General features: G+C 49.0%; 1 protein-coding gene across 1 annotated transcript; it reads left to right on the top strand.

Moving 5' to 3' along the window:
- Positions 1–4,796, top strand: LOC149359382 (3'-5' RNA nuclease TATDN2-like). The gene is made up of 5 exons (XM_089567662.1): positions 1–291; positions 716–885; positions 2,071–2,200; positions 3,649–3,861; positions 4,659–4,796. The coding sequence occupies exons 1-5, from the start codon at positions 1–3 to the stop codon at positions 4,794–4,796; spliced, it is 942 nt and encodes a 313-aa protein (XP_089423788.1).
- The last annotated feature ends 13,101 nt before the right edge of the window (positions 4,797–17,897 follow it).

Genomic DNA, 17,897 nt, shown 5'->3' with positions numbered 1-17,897 from the left:
ATGGCGCTACAGCAGCCACTCGCTGATTCCTGCTGCAACGACGGCTTTGTCGTCTGGGACAACCATTCGACAACAGCCACGAATGTCATCCCCAAACCAAACAAGCAGTGGCCTTACCGGTTGCCATCACGAGTGGGCCTTGTGGACACCCACTGTCACCTCGACTTCCTTTTCAACAGAGTGGGTCACCGCGGCTCGTACGCCCAGTTCCGCGTAAAACATCGCGACACCTACCCGGACTGCTACGAAGCCTGCGTGGCTAACTTCTGCGACCCATCGACATTTCGCAAGGTACTATTTCAGACGAAATCTCGATGCTAGTTCTTGGCTTCCACAAGGAGCGTCCCACCGCCGTTATTTGTCAGGCTCGAAGTTCTGTTTGCTTTGCGCGTTTCTCTCATGCGATTACCAATTAAGTTGAGCTGTTATGTTTCCTAGGCGTGAAAGCAGCGGTGCATAGTCCTTGCTTTGTTCCTAGCTCCGTGAAGGCTGGAAAGGCACTCAGTGGTTTGCTGTATTGTAGGCGCGTTCGTTAAAACAAGCGCTGTTGTTCGGAAGTGCGATGTTATGTCGCAAAGTACTCATTCTCCACTGCCAGCTTTCGCTGAGCATATGGTCCATCTTTGATACGTTACTCGCATTCGCTGGGACTGGCATGAACCAGCTTACACCCGGTTTCTCCTTGCCATGTGCTCATTCTGTGGTATCCCTGCAGCGCCACGTGTGGCAGAAGATCTTGACGGAGCAAGGCGTCTGGGGTGCGTTCGGGTGCCATCCCCACAGGGCCCGCGATTATACGGAGGAGGTCGAAGACGATCTCATCGTGGCTCTGGAACATCCAAAAGTGGTCGCCCTTGGAGAAATAGGCCTCGATTATTCTAACAGGTGAGTGCGAGAGCTTGCGAAATGCTTCTTCTATCGCACTCACAACGATCAATGCACGGATAGAGCAACACCTCAGAGCGATCACGTCAGCCTAGGCTGCCACGTTTAAGATAAAGTTTATATGTGCTGTGCTGCGCGTTTTTGGTCTGTGGCCGGAAACGATCAAGTTGAGTGCACATTCTCAAATGTAAACATCGACAATGGAGTGTCACTCGCGGAAGAGACCTTTCCGGTTAGAGTGCATTAAGGAACGCCCTTTGAGGGCCAAGTACGCAACGTCGACATCAGCGACCTTGAAGGCACATCATGTATGGTGTATAACAAGTACACAGGGCAAAGCGCTTGTCTAGAACAAGTCTAGAAGTGATAACATTTCGTTGAAAAAATGGTCTGCATGTAAGCATGTGCAGTTAAACTTATAGGATTTAATCGTCATATTTGGCCTTCCTGGTCTCGGTTGCTTTGGGGTCAGCTGAACACACAGTTCGGTCGTTCTAGGCATGTGTTTTGCCCTCTGTACTCACAAGTTCATTTTACTTGTTATCAGACTTTTTAAATAAAAAAACGTCTATTTGTTATGGCTACAAGCGAAGCAACACAACAAGGGAACACGATCAGATGCAACTCCGCTGCACGCCTTCATCTTATTCTGAATATTCTTAGCTTCTGTTTTATTTCTCTTTTTTTTTCATTGTTAGAAACTCTTTAAGCTCGCTTTATTTGGGCTATCACGCCAAAGAGTCCATTTTTAAGTTTTCTTTTTCGTCAACCTATTCACAAATCTCGCTCATTTCAAGTCAGACTTTTTTTTTTTTACCACGAGTGCACTTTCCCTTCCCGTTTAGCACCGCGAAGTCTAAATTCTAATTAGAGGCGTCGAAGCGCACTCCCCGCAAGGGCCCTTAACTTGTGCGCTTGACAGAGGTATTAGTAGCCACCATGCACGGATGAAAACACTTTGAGTTTCTTCTGATCACGAGGCTGTGAATGCTACAATCACCTGACTCAATTTCCTGGTCAAAATTCACGTGTGCTTTAGTGTTTCCGCGCTCCGTCAGGAAGCTTTTCTTTCGCCCTACTGCGGTGGCTATTGCCATCTAGCGCACCGCAGAGGGACCCCTGTGCGCATGCTAGTTTCCATGCGTGTGTCGTTTTCTGCTTGTAACACTCATCTCGCTCATACAGGAACAACTGTGAACGTGACCAGCAGAAGTGCGTGTTCAAGAGGCAGGTACGTCTTGCCCTGAATGGGCGCCTTCCGCTGATCATCCACTCTCGAGACTCTGCGGCTGACACGCTCGACATCCTCAAAAAGGTACACTATATTCCTGGCTACAGTAAATCTTGAATGCAACCTAAAGTCCATCATTCTTTCAATGCAATATAATGATGCCGGATATACAGGATGTTTGCAGTAGAATTTTTAGGCATTCAGATGGCTTCGACGACATAGTAACATTAGTTTTCTTGACATCGAAAAATAGGAGAATCATTTTGGCTATAGTAAGCTGGTAATCTGTTCTTATTAATTGCTTTTTTCACTATTCTATTTTCCCGCCTGTTTCCAATCCGACATTTTCATCTAGCCTTTAATATACTCTGGTAATATCGACACCGGTTCTTTAGATTTCTGTAAGCGGGATTGGCCTCGGTGCCATGGCTCAGAATTCTTGGCCATTACTGCCAAATTCAGGAATCGTGTATCTGCGCCCAAAGCCACGCTCACCAATGAAGGTCACGTGGCACACAAATGCGCCAGCGATGTGACGTCACTTACAGGCGTCGCTGTACGTGCACAGCAGGCGCGGAATTTTCGAATTTTGGTGAGATGTGGCCGAGACTAATTGAGCCACAGCGCCGAGGCTAATCCAGTTTTCCAAATTTAAAACCTCATGAAGTGCAGCTGTCTTGGACAAAAATTTTGAATATTAGGATATTGTCAGATACTCTTATGAAAGTATTGATGTCATTGGTCCATTCGTCTGATATGTAGCGAAATCACTTTTTAAGTGTTTACCACGATCTTATCGAACAGGTAAGTCTGCAACAGAAAACCAGTGGGGAACCCTTTTCACGATCGCAGATCTCTTAACATAAAAAAAATACGTCTGCCATATGGTGATCTGCGTATATATTGATTGTCACAGTGACAGTTACACTATATGAAAAGTTGCATTCATAATCGCTTTCCCGCTGAATAATGCTTTCATCCTGCATTGCTGGGTATCATGGCTGTTACTAAGGAGCATTCGAATATCCCTTTTAGCATTATACAACATGGTGGAGCAGGAGGTTCCACATGTCTGAAACTTGGCTACTATAAATGGTTACAATACTAGCTTTTATGATTCACCTATTATCTCATGCTAACAAGCGTTGGTATTACAATCCGGCAGAAATCATCTCGCTCGAACCCCTATGCAGGGCTACCCATTTATACTCAGTATCGGTCGCATAGTGGCGTGCCGACTTCTCAGCACTTCTACAGATCACAGAACATTCATTCACTGTATCTGCACTTTGCGGGGATACAGTGGCCGCAACTGGCAAAGGACAGGGTTGGTTGGAGATACATGAGAGAGGCCTTTGCCCTGCAGTGGGCGTAGTCAGGCTGATGATGATGACGATGATCTGCACTTCAATCGCAACTTCTCCCAGCAGAAAGCCCCGGTTACTATCATTGCGCGCGTGGCTAGAACAGTCCAGTCGCTTTGTGACTTTTCTTTTCTAATGGCCTGTATCATCTGCCGTCCCCTTCCGCAGATGGTCCCTACGGACTACCCGATCCATCGCCACTGTTTCACAGGTGGCTGGCGGGAAGCCCAGCAGTGGCTTGGAGAGTTTCCCAACCTCTGCTTGGGGCTCACCCCCCTCGTGGGATTCCCAAACGCCGGAGGTGTCGTCGAGGTAGCCAGTAAGATCCCCCTGGACCGGCTATTGATTGAGACGGACGCGCCATATTTCCTTCCAAAATCGGTGAGTACTTTTTGAGGTGATAAACTGGGAACTTCCCTACCTGTACGCCGTTTAATTTCATGTTGTTCGGCATTGTTTGTCGTTTTTCCGCTGAGGCAGATGGTTGGTGCGACTAAGGATTTCGCTATAAGCAGCCACCAGTATTGAACAGTGGGCACAAAACTTACGAAAGATCAGCTGTTTTCCCCAACTTCTGCTCCAGAGTTTGTTCACGGTATAGATTGTATCGTACAGTGGCATAGCATCGTCTTTATTAACATGCCATGCTTTTCATTTTTCTCCGGTGACAAGGAGTTCTCAGTGGTTTCAGGGCGCGCAACTACCTTCTAGAGCAGCAGTGGGTCTCCCACAGTGACGGAAGCTACCGAGCACTAGATGGGTCCCCAAAAATGTAATAGGACACCTGCTGCAGTAGCTTCATTTCCGCAAAACACACAGTGCAGTAATACATGCATACGCGTGTTTGCTAGCATATTCGCCTACATTCGGTTTTTATGGCACAGGTTACGTCGTACAGTAGCATAGCGCCATCTTTAGTCCCATGCAAAACGTTTTGCTGCGGTCAAAAGTGATTCTCAATGCGCGCCCGACTAACTGCTAGTACAGCCGTGGGTCTTCCCTGCGACTAAATGTTCGAGCCACTAGATGGGTCCCTCAGAATATAAGAGGACGTGTGTAGCAGATTCATTGTTACGAAATACCTGTAACGCATAATAATACATGTATGGCCTTGTTTTCTGGCCAGATACACCCATTTTCCGTTCAGTCACCTCTTCCCTTTCAATGTGTTCTTTCAGGAGTCGGGAAACCTCAAAGACTCCCACCCTGGAATGGCAATACATGTGGCCACCCGGCTTGCCTCACTCCGAGGTATCGAAGTGGAGGACGTTCTTTCGGCAGTCCGCAAGAACACGCACCGCATATACAACATCTGACGTCGTGCTGTGCATCACGCCGCAGTGCAAAGTGTAGGCTGTATGTGACAACGGGGCCTCCCCGGCTGCCTGTCATCAAAATTAGTGCTGTTCTAACTTTATTTCCTGTACCGCGCTATTCTATATTGTATGTGTAACACAGCATTTTTTGCTGTTACTTCCTAGTGCAGTTTTTAAAACACTGTAAATAAAAGCTTTATTTTTAATCATTTCGCTGTTTTGTTCTCTCTCGTCTTGCATTGTGGTTGCCGTGCACTTGTCTTCAATTCACTCGACACTGTAGGCCGACCGCGGGTGTGAAGGTATTCCTTGGGAATTTTCACACGGATTCCACCTTCCCGTCATGTGATGTTTTAAAGGATTGAAATAGTAAATGATCAATTTTACAGCAGTGAATCAGCATGTCGCTCGGCATGACAGGGTTTTTAGGCATGAAATACTTTTAGCCCCTTTGCAAATTCAGGCCAATATTGTTCCGTAATCGCGGTGATCGTGAAGCCGAAATATAACGTAGTGCTGTGTGACACATTGCAGTGCAAATATATCTTCCATACAACAACGGGGCCTCCCCAGCTGCTTGACACGGAACTCATGGTGCTGGTAATTTTTGTCCCGTTTTAAGTTATCATTTTGTGTATGGGCGAAACAGCATCTTTTGCTGCTACTTTCTGGTGTAGCTTTCTATAGCACTTTAAATAAAGGTCTTTTTAATGATTTCTGAGTGGTGTTGTCTCGTCTTGCACTGTGGTTGTTTTCAATTCATCTCCCACTGTGGGTGACCGCTGATGACAGAGCTGCGAGTAGGCGCCAAGGTATTGCTGGGACATTTCCACGCCGTTTCCAGCGTCCCTTCATACGATGCTTTAATTGACTGAAATTGTAATTCATTAACTTCGCAGCAGACTATGAGGTAAATGTCCGGGTAACGCGAGAATAACATAGAACCTAAAGGTTCCGATCATGCAGAGCAGGTTGTTTGCAATGTTGGGTAAATTTGCGCACGAGCACTTCAGCCTCGAGTGCGATTTGAACCAATGCTATATATAACAAATCCGCTTCGTTGCCCTGCTTCTTAAGCATCACGGCCATCGTCGCAGCCTGTTGCGCCGCGTCTTTACCTGATTGTTGTTGACCTGACTAGACATGGCCCTGTCCGGTGATTGGCCGGGGTTTGGTGATGAGTGCCAAGGGAAATCGCGCAGGCTATTCAAAGGGGAATACAGGCACGTGGTCGAAATAAAGAATAGGTCAGTGATTGAAAGTTGGAAATGTTAATGGAGAAATAAAACAATATAGAAGGCAGAAATATTTAAGCATGGCGAAGAATTTTCAAATACAGTCACGAAGGAGCCTTCAAGCACCATCAATGCAGTCGTGAATGTACCGTATTGTGCGTTTTTATCGTAAAGGCTTTCAAAATTTTTCTTACCTCAACCGCTACCTCGTTTGCGGTGAAACTACACACAGAGCTTGTGTATTATGGTAACTTTTGTATCGTAACAAGTTTTACAACGGTATTTACTTAGTTGAGCCGTGCATGATGCAAAAGCATAATCGTTTGCGTCGAGATCGGCGTATTGAAACCCAAAACACCGAGTTTTTACCGAAGGGCGGCAGTAGCGCCATCTGTCTTCTGCAGTGGAAAGCGTCACAAGGCGCCAAGGCGAGCGTTGCAAGGAGCGCGGGCCCTTTGAATACGCCGTTCCAGCCTTTTCGTCTGCTTCAACTGAAGCGCTTCGAACATTTTCGGTCAACTGAGCGGAAAAAATGCCAGAAACAACTATTTTAACGAGGCTGTGTCGTTAAAAGAATATTGTTTGACGTCTTTTTTTCGTCCAATGACTTTATCCGATTCAGCTCATATCGTCTGCTTTCGTGGCTCTCCTAAAGCGTCGGAGGACAACGTCGCGTCGCGCCGTCCTGAGCTGTTTTTTTCTTGTTTAATTTCGTTGTGGAAGGCAGATGGCGCTACTGCCGCCCTTCGGTAAAAGCTCGGTGTTTTCGGTTTCGGTACGCCGATCTCGACGCAGACGATTACGCTTTTGCATCATGCACGGCTCAACTAAGTAAGTACCTTTGTAAAACTTGCTACGATACAAAAGTTACCATAATACGCAAGCTCTGTGTGCAGTTTCACCGCAAACGAGCCAGCGCTTGAGGGAAGAAAATTTTTGAAAGTCTTTACGATAAAAACGCAAAATACGGTATACGCACAGCCCAGTTCACGCGATTCCCTTGGCCCTTGCATCGAACTAAAGGCGAGCTAAATGTGACGGAAGGAGCACTAACCACTAGAGGGGGGCATCCAGATGAGTGTTTCCCAGAAGTGCGAACCGGTGCCAAGCGAGGAGAAAATGTCATATTGATTCAACATCCCCGCGCATAACGCAAAGTATTGTCGTACCGAAACCGCATCTGGATAACTATATACGTGATTTGGCAGCGGAATCAGCAGCGCGGAAGCTTCATTAACACGTCACACTTTATGATTTTCGTAGCCTGACATTCCAAGTGCTTGACATCCGCGGTGTTGACTAATGCATCACGGTTGCTGGCTTAGAGATAATGCGACTGGTGGAAACGGAACACCTAAAACCATAGAGTTTCTTACTATTACCTAGAGGGAAAGCTGGCGGCGCTGCACTTCAGCCACCATGGACGCTCAAAGCATCATGGGGCGGTGAGCTACTTGTTGCGGCACAGTCGTAATTTTTCGGGAACACAGAGTGGCACTACTAAGATGTTGCATTCCGAAAGCGCTGTTCGTGTGTGCGCAGACGACTTTGGCGCGAACGCAGTGTGCAAAACTAATAGTAGTGAAAACGCGACGACACACGACGTCAATAAAAGGTTTCACTTTTCTGAAATGCCATTAAAAACCTCTTATAATGTTTAAGCAACAATATTTTTTTTTTGAAAACATATTTACTTTTGAAAGTGCGTCTGTTAATAACGAAATATTAGTTTTTATAGTGTTCATCACTTGGCCAATAGGAGAGCGAGTCGTCTCTTATTTTGGGCAAACTTTGCACTTAAATGCTTTTCTGCTCGTTTGTTGCAATCATTAGACAAGATATTGAATGTTAGGACGTTTGTAGTTATCAAACAGCTTTATTTTTCTATTATTTTTGGCCAAAAGTTGCAGTTCCGCAACAAGTAGCTCACCGCCCCATGATGCTTTGAGCGCCCATGGTGGCTGAAGTGGTCTCGAGGGGTCGCCATGCAAACTCCCATAGACGGGCTGCCAGCTTTCCCTCTAGGTAATAGTAAGAAACTCTATGCCTAAAACAGAATGAAATGTGGGACGGGAAATATTACAGGGGCGCTGAGAGCCGATCTTACCAGAATAGCCAAGGTACCCAGGCACAAGGTACAAAACGGAGTTCTCTAATAGGGTATGGAACACGAAGCCTTATGGAACGATTTAAAACAGCTTTTCTTTGACTTTTGGCAACACACTAAAACGGAGACGCAATCTGCGAGGATGATAACATGTGATACTTATCAGGAAATGTTGTGTAAAGCAATATCAAGAGCCCCGAACTGTGCAAGCAATACAGGAATGTAACCACAGATGAGGACGGAATACCTCCAAGCCAGATCCTGCGAATATTTCATCGCTGCGTTCTCCCAGTTGCTGGAGGCATCAGTGGAGAGAAGAGTGTAATGTGGAAAGTTCTCTAGGCGGTCAGCAAAACGAAAATTTACGATACCAGCGGGGATGTGTGTGCTTCGCATTGGAGGATGTAATATGGTATTAATGACCAGAACTCGTTGCAAAGAGCTTAGATGACGCTTTTCAACGATTGCCAACTCTTCCACACATATAATCTATATTTGCTTACAACCTTCGAGTCTCTTCCCAATATTATTTGTAATCGGCCACTTACTTTAAAGCTCTAATTCACATAAATTCTGCCTTACTATTAATCTTACAAAAATGTTCTCTTTCTTAAACAATAAAGGAGTATGCAATTACGTTTTGATGCTGCCCTTACGCTACTGAAAGCTATTTCAGGATGAAACTACATTGACTACAGCCACCAGCCTTTCACTGCAGCCACTAATATCGCCAACATCTCCAGAAATAAAGCCTTTCGTGCAGTCGCCAACGCACCACATGACTTTTATTAGGCCGCTGTTTACCCGTCGCCGTATCAGTAGTGAAATCGTGTGACATAGAGATTTTATTAAAACGGTACGACGCGTAGAAACCACAGAGAACTATAGTAAATTCGAAGAACTTTCAAGCAAATCGAGAATGAATACGACACGCAGCATTGGAAACTGCATTACTGTTCTGGTGCACAAAAATAGGAAAAGCAGGCCTTAGAATGAGCGTCGCCAGTAAATGAAATGCTGCTTATCAAATGTCTGTTATATCATTTAAATATAACTACAGGATGATTCGTTCTTTGTGTATGCGCTCACGCATTTCAATGCATTTTTGTTTCCACGTGAGTTGTCTTTCAAAGCATTGTGTCATTTGCTACGCAGGCTTGATTAGATAACGCATAACTAAAATTTTCCACTCTTTTTTTGTTTAATGTTGCGCGGTCTGTAAGTGAAGGTGAGCTAGCTTTTGTTAAGCAGATGCATGCAACTAATGCCAACTAAGCTGGACAGAGGTATTTATAATGTCCATTGTCTCCATGTTACAGCACTCGGAAGAAAGCAGTTCATACTTATTTTGTAACTCAACCTACGGGGCTTTTGAGCGCCTCACTTATTTACAGAGGGACGCGGGGCACTAGACAAAGCTGAAATTAAAAGGAAGTTTCTATTCCCGAATGTTATTGCAACTTCCTTTCGCAGCCCAGTCCAACGTACATGTGTTTATATTTCTATAGCATGCGCGTTAATGAATTGTTTCTGCCGAGGTCGCTTGGTCCCCGGGCTCACTGGCCCGTAGAGAAAGGATGAATGCCATAAGCGGTTATAACATGTGCCAGTTTCGAACTCCTCGTAAAATTTCGCCTCCATCTAAATTCAGCCGCCGCGGCCGGGATCGAACCCGCGTCTTTCGGGCCAGCAGCCGAGCGCCATAACCACTGCCCGCAGTGTTCATTGGGTGACCAGACTCTCGCGGTCAACCATTAACTGCCACCTGTCAGGGTGGCAGGCTGGGTGCGCTGCCGATACAGTGTCCGGAAAGCACTCAACGTTACAGACGCCAAGCCGTTATAGCTGCCCGATACGCCATAGCTTTCGCGCTCTAACCAGATTCAGCAGTAGCTGAACCGCAAATCATTTTTTTATTGCAAAAGCAATACTACGCCAGGTCTAACCGCTCGTCGCGTGGACCCCCCTGCTCGTCGAGGAGCCGCCGCAGCGCCTAACAGATGGTGTGAAGTCAGCCTTTCCGTTGGTATGCTTGCTCTCTCCACCGCAGCCAGGAAGAGCCGGTCGTGCGGCGCTCCTCGAGAAGCCTCGCCATGGAAGTCACCGACGAAGAGTCTATATCTGAATCTAGTTGCTCTACTCCTTCTGAACAGTTTAACTCAAGCAAGCTAGGAAGAATGCAAGAAAAAGGTTACAACGGGCCCAAGAAACGGAAGAACAACGAGAAGAACGACTGCGGAAACGACGAGAAGCCGAAGCAGCTAAACGAGCTGTATCGAGTTGAGAAGCTGGGATTAGGCAAGCTAAACGGAATGAAGCCAAGCGGTAACAACGTGCCCAGGAAACAGAAGAACAGCGAGAAGAACGTTTGCGAAAACGACGAGAATCAGAAGCCGCTAAGCAAGCCATTTCAAGTTCAGAATGTGAGTCCAGCAGTGCTATACGGAATGAAGCTAGGAGACGAAGACGTGCCGAGGAAACAGAAGAACGGGCCGAACGTCCAGCTTCTTCCAGGTCACACCAAGGCAGTCTTAGCTTTGGATCTTTCCAAAGCTTTTGATCGCATTGAACATCAGGCGATCATGACTGCCCTATCCCCATTAAATGTGGGTGTGCGCACGTATGCCTACATTCAAGCATTCCTCACTGACCGCACAGCTGAGATACACTTCGGCCCTTTGTCTTCCCCCTCCTACACGCTCCAGAGTATCGGCACCACTCAAGGGTCCGTCCTTTCCCCCTTTCTCTTTAACATTACACTCATCCCCCTCGCCCGAAAATTGGCAACTATTCCCCACCTGAAGCACACTCTTTATGCCGACGATATCACCCTGTGGACCACCCACGGCAGTGACGGCGGCGAAGAGAACACCTCACAGGAAGCAGCCACACTCACCCAAAATTACGCACGGATCATCGGACTGTCTTGCTCCCCAGAGAAGTCCGAACTGCTCCTCATCCGTCCTAAGAACCACCGCTGTCCCCGCTCCCCCATTGTCGTTGAACTGAATGGTGACCCGGTACCTGAGGTTGGCAACCTCCGTGTATTGGGCCTGCACATCCAGAACGATGGCAAAAACACCACCACCCTCAAGAAACTCAAGCAGGTTGTAGGCGCGATATCGCACCTCATCCGAAAGGTTTCGGGACATCACAGAGGCATGAAGGAGCGCGACCTATGTCGCCTCATTCATGCCTTTGTCCTCAGCCGTGTGCTGTACACTACCCCATACTTACAACTATCCAAACATGACATAAATGCTTTGGATGCTTTGATTCGCAAGGCATTCAAAGTAGCACTTCATCTTCCCCTCAACACACCCACAGACAGATTACTAGGCCTGGGCCTCCACAACACGATCGGGGAACTGGTGGAGGCCCACCGACAGGCCCAATACATCAGGCTCACACAAACCTCCACAGGTCGGTACATCCTGGACTCCCTCAGAATCAGAATACCGGCCAACGACCCAACCCTCCTCGCCATCCCACGACCCCTTCACCAGGAGCTCCTCATCAGGCCGCTCCCGAGGAATATGCACCCGTCCCACCATGAGCAGCGCCGCAGAGCCCGTGCGAAGGCACTCCATCGAGCGTACGGCCCCGAGACGGACGCCGTATGGGTGGACACTGCCTGCACGGGTGATGAAGCGACAGCAGCTGTGGTGGACTCCTCTTCATTCGCCCTCCTCACACTACCTCTCCCTCCACACACCTCCCCAGAAGCTGCAGAGGAAGCCGCCATTGCACTTGCTATCACCCGCACGGAAGCCCGGCACATTTTAAGTGATTCTAAAACTGCGATTCTAAATTTTGCTCGAGGCCGAGTCCATGTCCCTGCTTTTGGCATACTAGACTCGCCCGATGCAGCCCCGCCCCGCCAAGTGGAGCTCATATGGGTGCCCGCGCACTCCGGGAATCCCGGAAACGAGGCCGCCAACCTTTTAGCCCGAGGTTCTTTAAACCGGGCTCAAGTGCCCTCCGATCGGGGATTCACGAAGGAGCGCATGCACTCATTCAGCGAGCTGACGCAGGCCTACAGAGCCTCACGCCAGCTCTACCCCCCGCCCCACCCCTCCCTAGATAACAAACACGCAACGCTCTGGCGCAGACTACAGACACACTCTCTTCCCTCACCCCTTACCTTAGCCCACTATCATCCCTCCTTCCCCACTCCGGCATGCGCCCTATGCCCAGAACCCTTCGCCTCTTCCCTCCACATCCTTTCCCTCTGCCCGGCGGACCCTCCCCCGCGGGACCTAGTGAACCTCAAGACCTGGAAGGACTGGGAGACCCTGCTGCGCTCGGAGGACCCGGCCGTGCAGACCATCGCAACCGGCCGGGCTGCCAGTGTTATGGACCTTAGGAACATAACCACTTGAGTGCAGTGGGGTCGTGCGGGGACCCTGGGGCGTGCCCCGAATTCCTTGTGCAATAAAGTTTATCTCTCTCTCTCGAAAAGGGGAGGAGGATAGGCTTCCGCAACCAACCAGGTTTAAGCGGAGCTAAACCACACCAATTTTTTCCTGCCTTGATTCACAGCGATAATCTCAGACACTTTCCTTTGGCGCAGCGTCGTCGTAGGGGTAGAAGCTGGTAGAAGTCGCAGTAACAGTAGGATGGGTTGCCTTCGAAAGAGCAGGAAAATGGTTGCACGACTCTCCAAATGCTGTGCGACCCCACAGTCGCAATCAAAATTGCTCCAAAGTCTCGCAGCTGTAATCCACAATCAAAACCGCTCCAATGTCTCGAACACATCTCCCGCCGCTGCTCATTTAACAAGCCTTCCTGCAGACTGTCAAGGACTGGGAAAGAAGCGCTACCTGATGAAAGTGTGCGTCTGAAAAATAAAAGGTTGTCTCGAATTGCAACAAACCTCTGTCATTGTAAAATGACTTGCCTCATTATATTACGAAATCAAACATTGTTGTGGTTCAACATTCCTGAGCGCGCAATATTGAGCGAAAAATGGTTTTTGTGGGTGTACACCAACGCCACATACATGAAACCGAGATTGAGGTGTCCACTGATCCAGGGAGTCCGTCGTGCGTCTTTCCTCTCGTCAAAAAAAAAAAAATTCGCAGAAGCTCAGCTTGGTTAAGCCCGGAAATTGCGAAAGCAACTTCATCCGTTTCTTCAGCCCGCCGTCGTTTCCTAGCTTGAGCGAATCGTTGCAGCCTTGCCTTGTGCATGTCAGACGACATGGCCTGGCTGAAACGCACAGCGTGGTTACGCCGGGACGACTGCGACGGTTGGTTGCGACTGAGAGAAGGATGAAAAAGAAAATGCACGGGCCTGCCTACTGGCTTTTACCGAGCCACCACCGCTGCCACGTGCAGATAAAAGAGTTGAAAGATATGAGGAAAGATAAAAAGAGAGAGAAAAAGACGCGCGTCGCAACAACCGCGTCCGCCTAAGCGGACGCTGGCTGAAAGAACAGATAAACGGCCGAAGCCGCGCTCGCTCCACTTGCGACGAGCCGGGTCGGAGCCCGATATATCCGGACACCAGCACATGCATCCCTGCCTGGTAATGAGACTGCCCACGAGTTCGCCCGAGGCTTTTCCTTCCGGGCGGACCCGAGCAAGGTGGTCTTTACAGACAGGAATCGCATGGTCACCTACAGAGAAACTACACAGCATTATCGTTTGCAACGAGCTAGCCTTCCTCCAGCGGATAGATACTTGTCCAGATACCAAGCCATCAACTGGCGCCGGTTACAAACTTACACCTTTCCAAACCCGGCACTCTGGAGTCTTATGTATTCAGGGCAATTTTCAGAGAAATGCGCAAACTGCGAACTTAGGGCCACCTTGGACCACATGCTATGGGAATGTCCTCATGCCCCCCGGGAGGGACGAGGTATAAGCACAAAAGATCAATAGGAGACCTTACTACTGAGCTCCGACCCGGCGACTCAGTTACAACTCGTCCGACTGGCCGAAGCCGCCGCCGAGAGTCAAGACCTTTCGGTGGTCGTCTAGGCGGGTAGCCCTCTGGCTACCCTCTTTCTGTTCGACATCAAAAGTTTTCATATCCTATCCCGATATATCTCCGTCTGGCGTGACGTCATCACAGCGAGCGCCTCCTCGCGGCAGCGCCGCGCAGCTGCTGCTCGCCGCACCATTGTTACGCTGGGACGACCGCGACGAAACGAGTTGGGTCTCTCTCTCTCCGTCTGGCGTGAAGTCAAAGCGGAGGTCATGCTAAAGGTGAAACGTGGTTACACCGCCGGGACGACGCTGAAGGGCTCAAACTGCGAGCAGTATTGCTTTCGCAATAAAAAATTCAGGGGGCACTTTGTTGACCTAAAGTGCGGTGAGGCGAAAGCCTTAAGCGCGGTGTTGCTGCTTGGGTCACTGATGTGAAACGTGACAGCGTCTTGCAACGCTGCCAGGGAGTCCACAGAAAGCCATCGCCTGTTCGGTTCTACGCCTTGCTCGTCAATAAATTGGTTTTTGAGGAAAGGAAATTATATGTCTCTCATATCTCGGTGTATACCTAAACTTCGCCGTAACGGGAAGGGAGGAAGATGGGAGTGAGCGAAGACACCGTATTGACTAGACGCGCCTTTGTTCGGTGCAAATCGTCGAGCTGGCATGTCAGAGTGGTTAGCATGCTCGTCTCGCACTCCGGATAGCGGGGTTTGATTCCTGAACTCGACCGATTTCCTATTCGGTTTTATTTATTTGTCTGGCCTGATTAGAAAGGCTAATTAGGCTAATTGGGTGGTTAAACAATTAACTAAACCCATTCCCACTTGGAGCATCACTATACGATCCCTTTAATTGGTTGCATGGTTACTAGCCAAAGTAACCATTGAAATTCGCGCACTGTGACGTCATGACCATTTCGACCGATTGAAAAGCGTGACATTTCTGTCGGAATTCCTGCTTACAACGATGAGGCATTAAACGCTTCCGCCTTAAAATTGGCTGTGGTTTAGCTCTGCCTAAACCTGGAGAATTGCGTAAGCAATAACAGCGCGTAGCCATATATTGCTGCGTGAGGCAGATTCCCCAGTCTCACCGTTTCGCGTGCTCTTGCACTACCATACAGCGCATGCGCGAGGAGCAAGTGACGTCACTACGCACAGCTGGCCTGCCTCGCTGCGCGCGCTCGCCTTCCTTTCCCTAAAATGATCGGAGTGTAAAACGTGGTCAACGCCAACGCCTGTGAACACAACGAACGCCGACGGCCTATCGCTTCAGCGCCGCGTTTCTGGCCCAACGTTGTCAATGCCAACGCATGCAGCGCACACCTGCCACTACCGCCACTTAGCTTAAAGCACGTTTGAAGTGTCCACTGTTCCAAGAATGCAGTTATGCCCCTTCCCTCTGTTCCAGGTGTCCACCGAAATGTGGACACCTCGACCTCACCTCATGCCACGTATATCCTGGAATAGCAGAGCTAAGCCACTGCCAATTTTATAAAGACCGCAAACCACGCAGATGACGATGCGCAATCGCTACTGCGCATCAGAGAGGGAGAGAGATTATGGGGAAACCGTTGGCTCGGCGACGGAGAGCGTGCGGCGGCGGCTCCGGCGCTCCAGCTGTGCGCCGTGTGGCGTCACGCGCATGCGCACGTTGGCCTTTCCAGAGCTACCCGAAATGACTCGGCGACTAGCGTAGTGTTGCTTTCGCAACAAAAGCAGACACTGTAGTCTGGGGACTTTTCACGCACTCTCACCTTACCCGCGACTTCAAGACTTGACTGTGCCGGTGTATAAAGCTTCGAGGTTCTGCAGCGGTATGGTGCTCGGCTGCTGACCTGAAGGACGCGGGTTCGATCTTGACCGCGGCGGTCACATTTTGGTGTTGTGGAAATACTGAAGAACCCTTTACTGTGTGATTTCAATTCTCGTAAAGGAATCCCGAAATTATCCGATGCCCTACATTGCAGCCTCGCACATAGCCTGAGCCACTTTTGGACACTAAACCCCATAAGCCAAACCAAACCAAGAGCTTCGAAATTTGTAGAAGAAGGGAGAATGCATGAATGTATTTACCTCGTTCTGCAATTAAAAATGGCGCGCACTGTAGGCAACAAGGAAGAAGCGCACTTAGCGGCCGTCGGGATTAGAACAGCCGACGCTCATGGAGACAGACCCGAAACCCCGCAGAATCTACACCAATGGTGAATCATTTGAATGAGCAGAAAATGATAAGGCAAAGAAAGTTGCGTACTACAGGCGTGGCCTGTAAAATTTCCAGTTTCGTCATTTCAGCACTGATAGGTAGCTTTTTTCAGTATCAGGCTGTTATACTCGCAGTTGTTTCGCATCCTCTCTTCACACCCTCCCAATAGATTATAAAGCTATCGCCCTTACCACGTGTCTTTTAGATCACTTCCTGGTAGCTAAAGAAGCGGGCGGAAACACCTTTCGGTTCAAAAGTGTTGCTCATTTCCCAGTTGTCTGAATGGACGCTCCGTGACCGTCTCAAGGAGAATACGGCAAAACCTGCCGCTACTGCGTCGAATTCAGCGTATGTTACGTCGTCGCTACAACCTATACTCTCCTCAGTAATGGGTCCTTAGCGAACATCCTCTTCCACCCTCGCTTGCTATTCCGCAATGTGCACCACCGAGGATCGTATACGGCCGATTCAGTATCCAGCGATGGCACACCATCCCCGACTGCTACGAAGGCTGCGTGGCAAACTTATGCGATTCGCCGACGTTAAAAGAGGTACTCCTCCCAATCCATTCCGAACGCGTAGAGCGTTGCTTTTCACTGTAGTCGGACACAATTCAAGAGCGAAAGCCGCTCTTCCCCGTCAAAGGAACCCCTTCCAGACAAAGGCGTCGGCCGATTCTGGTGAGTCTGCTAGCGCGACAATGCAAGGAGTGGCAGACGAAAGAATATAGTCCCCACTTTTCATGTTCGGGGATAGTCCCCTCTCTGCATTGTCATGCTATAGCAGGTTCATGAGAATCCGCCGACGCCATTGGCTGGAAGGGGGGGCCCTTTGACCGAGAAAAGCCGGTTCGTTCTTTAGTTGTAGCCGACTATGGTACTGTGCCAATTTGATGCGTTGTCCGTGTTCTAGAACGCGTAGGAAACGTTCTTTCATGCTTCCGTTTTTCGGCGTCGCGCTTGTCAGACGCGATTCTTAATGGGGTGCTTTAACGACCCGGGAACGTGAGAGTAGTGACGGCGGGTGTCTCCAGCACAAAATTATCTTATCTGTGTTGGCACTGTGACGACTGCAGAAGCGCTGAGTACACTCTTCAATGGTGGCGCGTTAGTTAAGCGATGCTATTTTTGATATTCATGCCTTTCTCTGTCGTCTTTTTGAACCTTGTATCGCTTCGTTCACCGCAGAACTTGTTGTGCATCTGTAGACAGTGGTTTCACTGTCATCTCTGGCCAGCGTCACACGCAGAAGTTCTTGTCCGGTGATGCGTCGCGATCGCTGGGCTGCAATCCGCGCATTCTTCATCAGGTCACCGCCAGCAGCTCACCGACGGTTAGCTGGAACAGCCAAACTTGTCGCCCTCGGGAAGCAAGGAATAGAAAATCCTGATATAAGTGAGTACGCCCACCAATCTTCGTCGCGTTTTTTAGATTGCACTGGAAGATGTTGGGGGCAACGTTACTGGGGTAATCTAGTAACGTTGATTAGGGGGGGGGGGGGGGGGAGTTGCTGTGTTTTGAATGTGAAAAACTATGTCAGCGGCGTCGTCTCCGTAAAAGGTGTCCGCAAAACGTGTCCGCAGTAGTTGTGACATTCTCAGAACAGGTAGCATGAAACG

Source organism: Amblyomma mixtum, chromosome 2 (assembly GCF_055824585.1).
Source record: "Amblyomma mixtum isolate Tamu chromosome 2, ASM5582458v1, whole genome shotgun sequence".
NCBI classification, from domain to species: domain Eukaryota; kingdom Metazoa; phylum Arthropoda; class Arachnida; order Ixodida; family Ixodidae; genus Amblyomma; species Amblyomma mixtum.
This window is presented reverse-complemented; position numbering and strand designations above follow the sequence as displayed.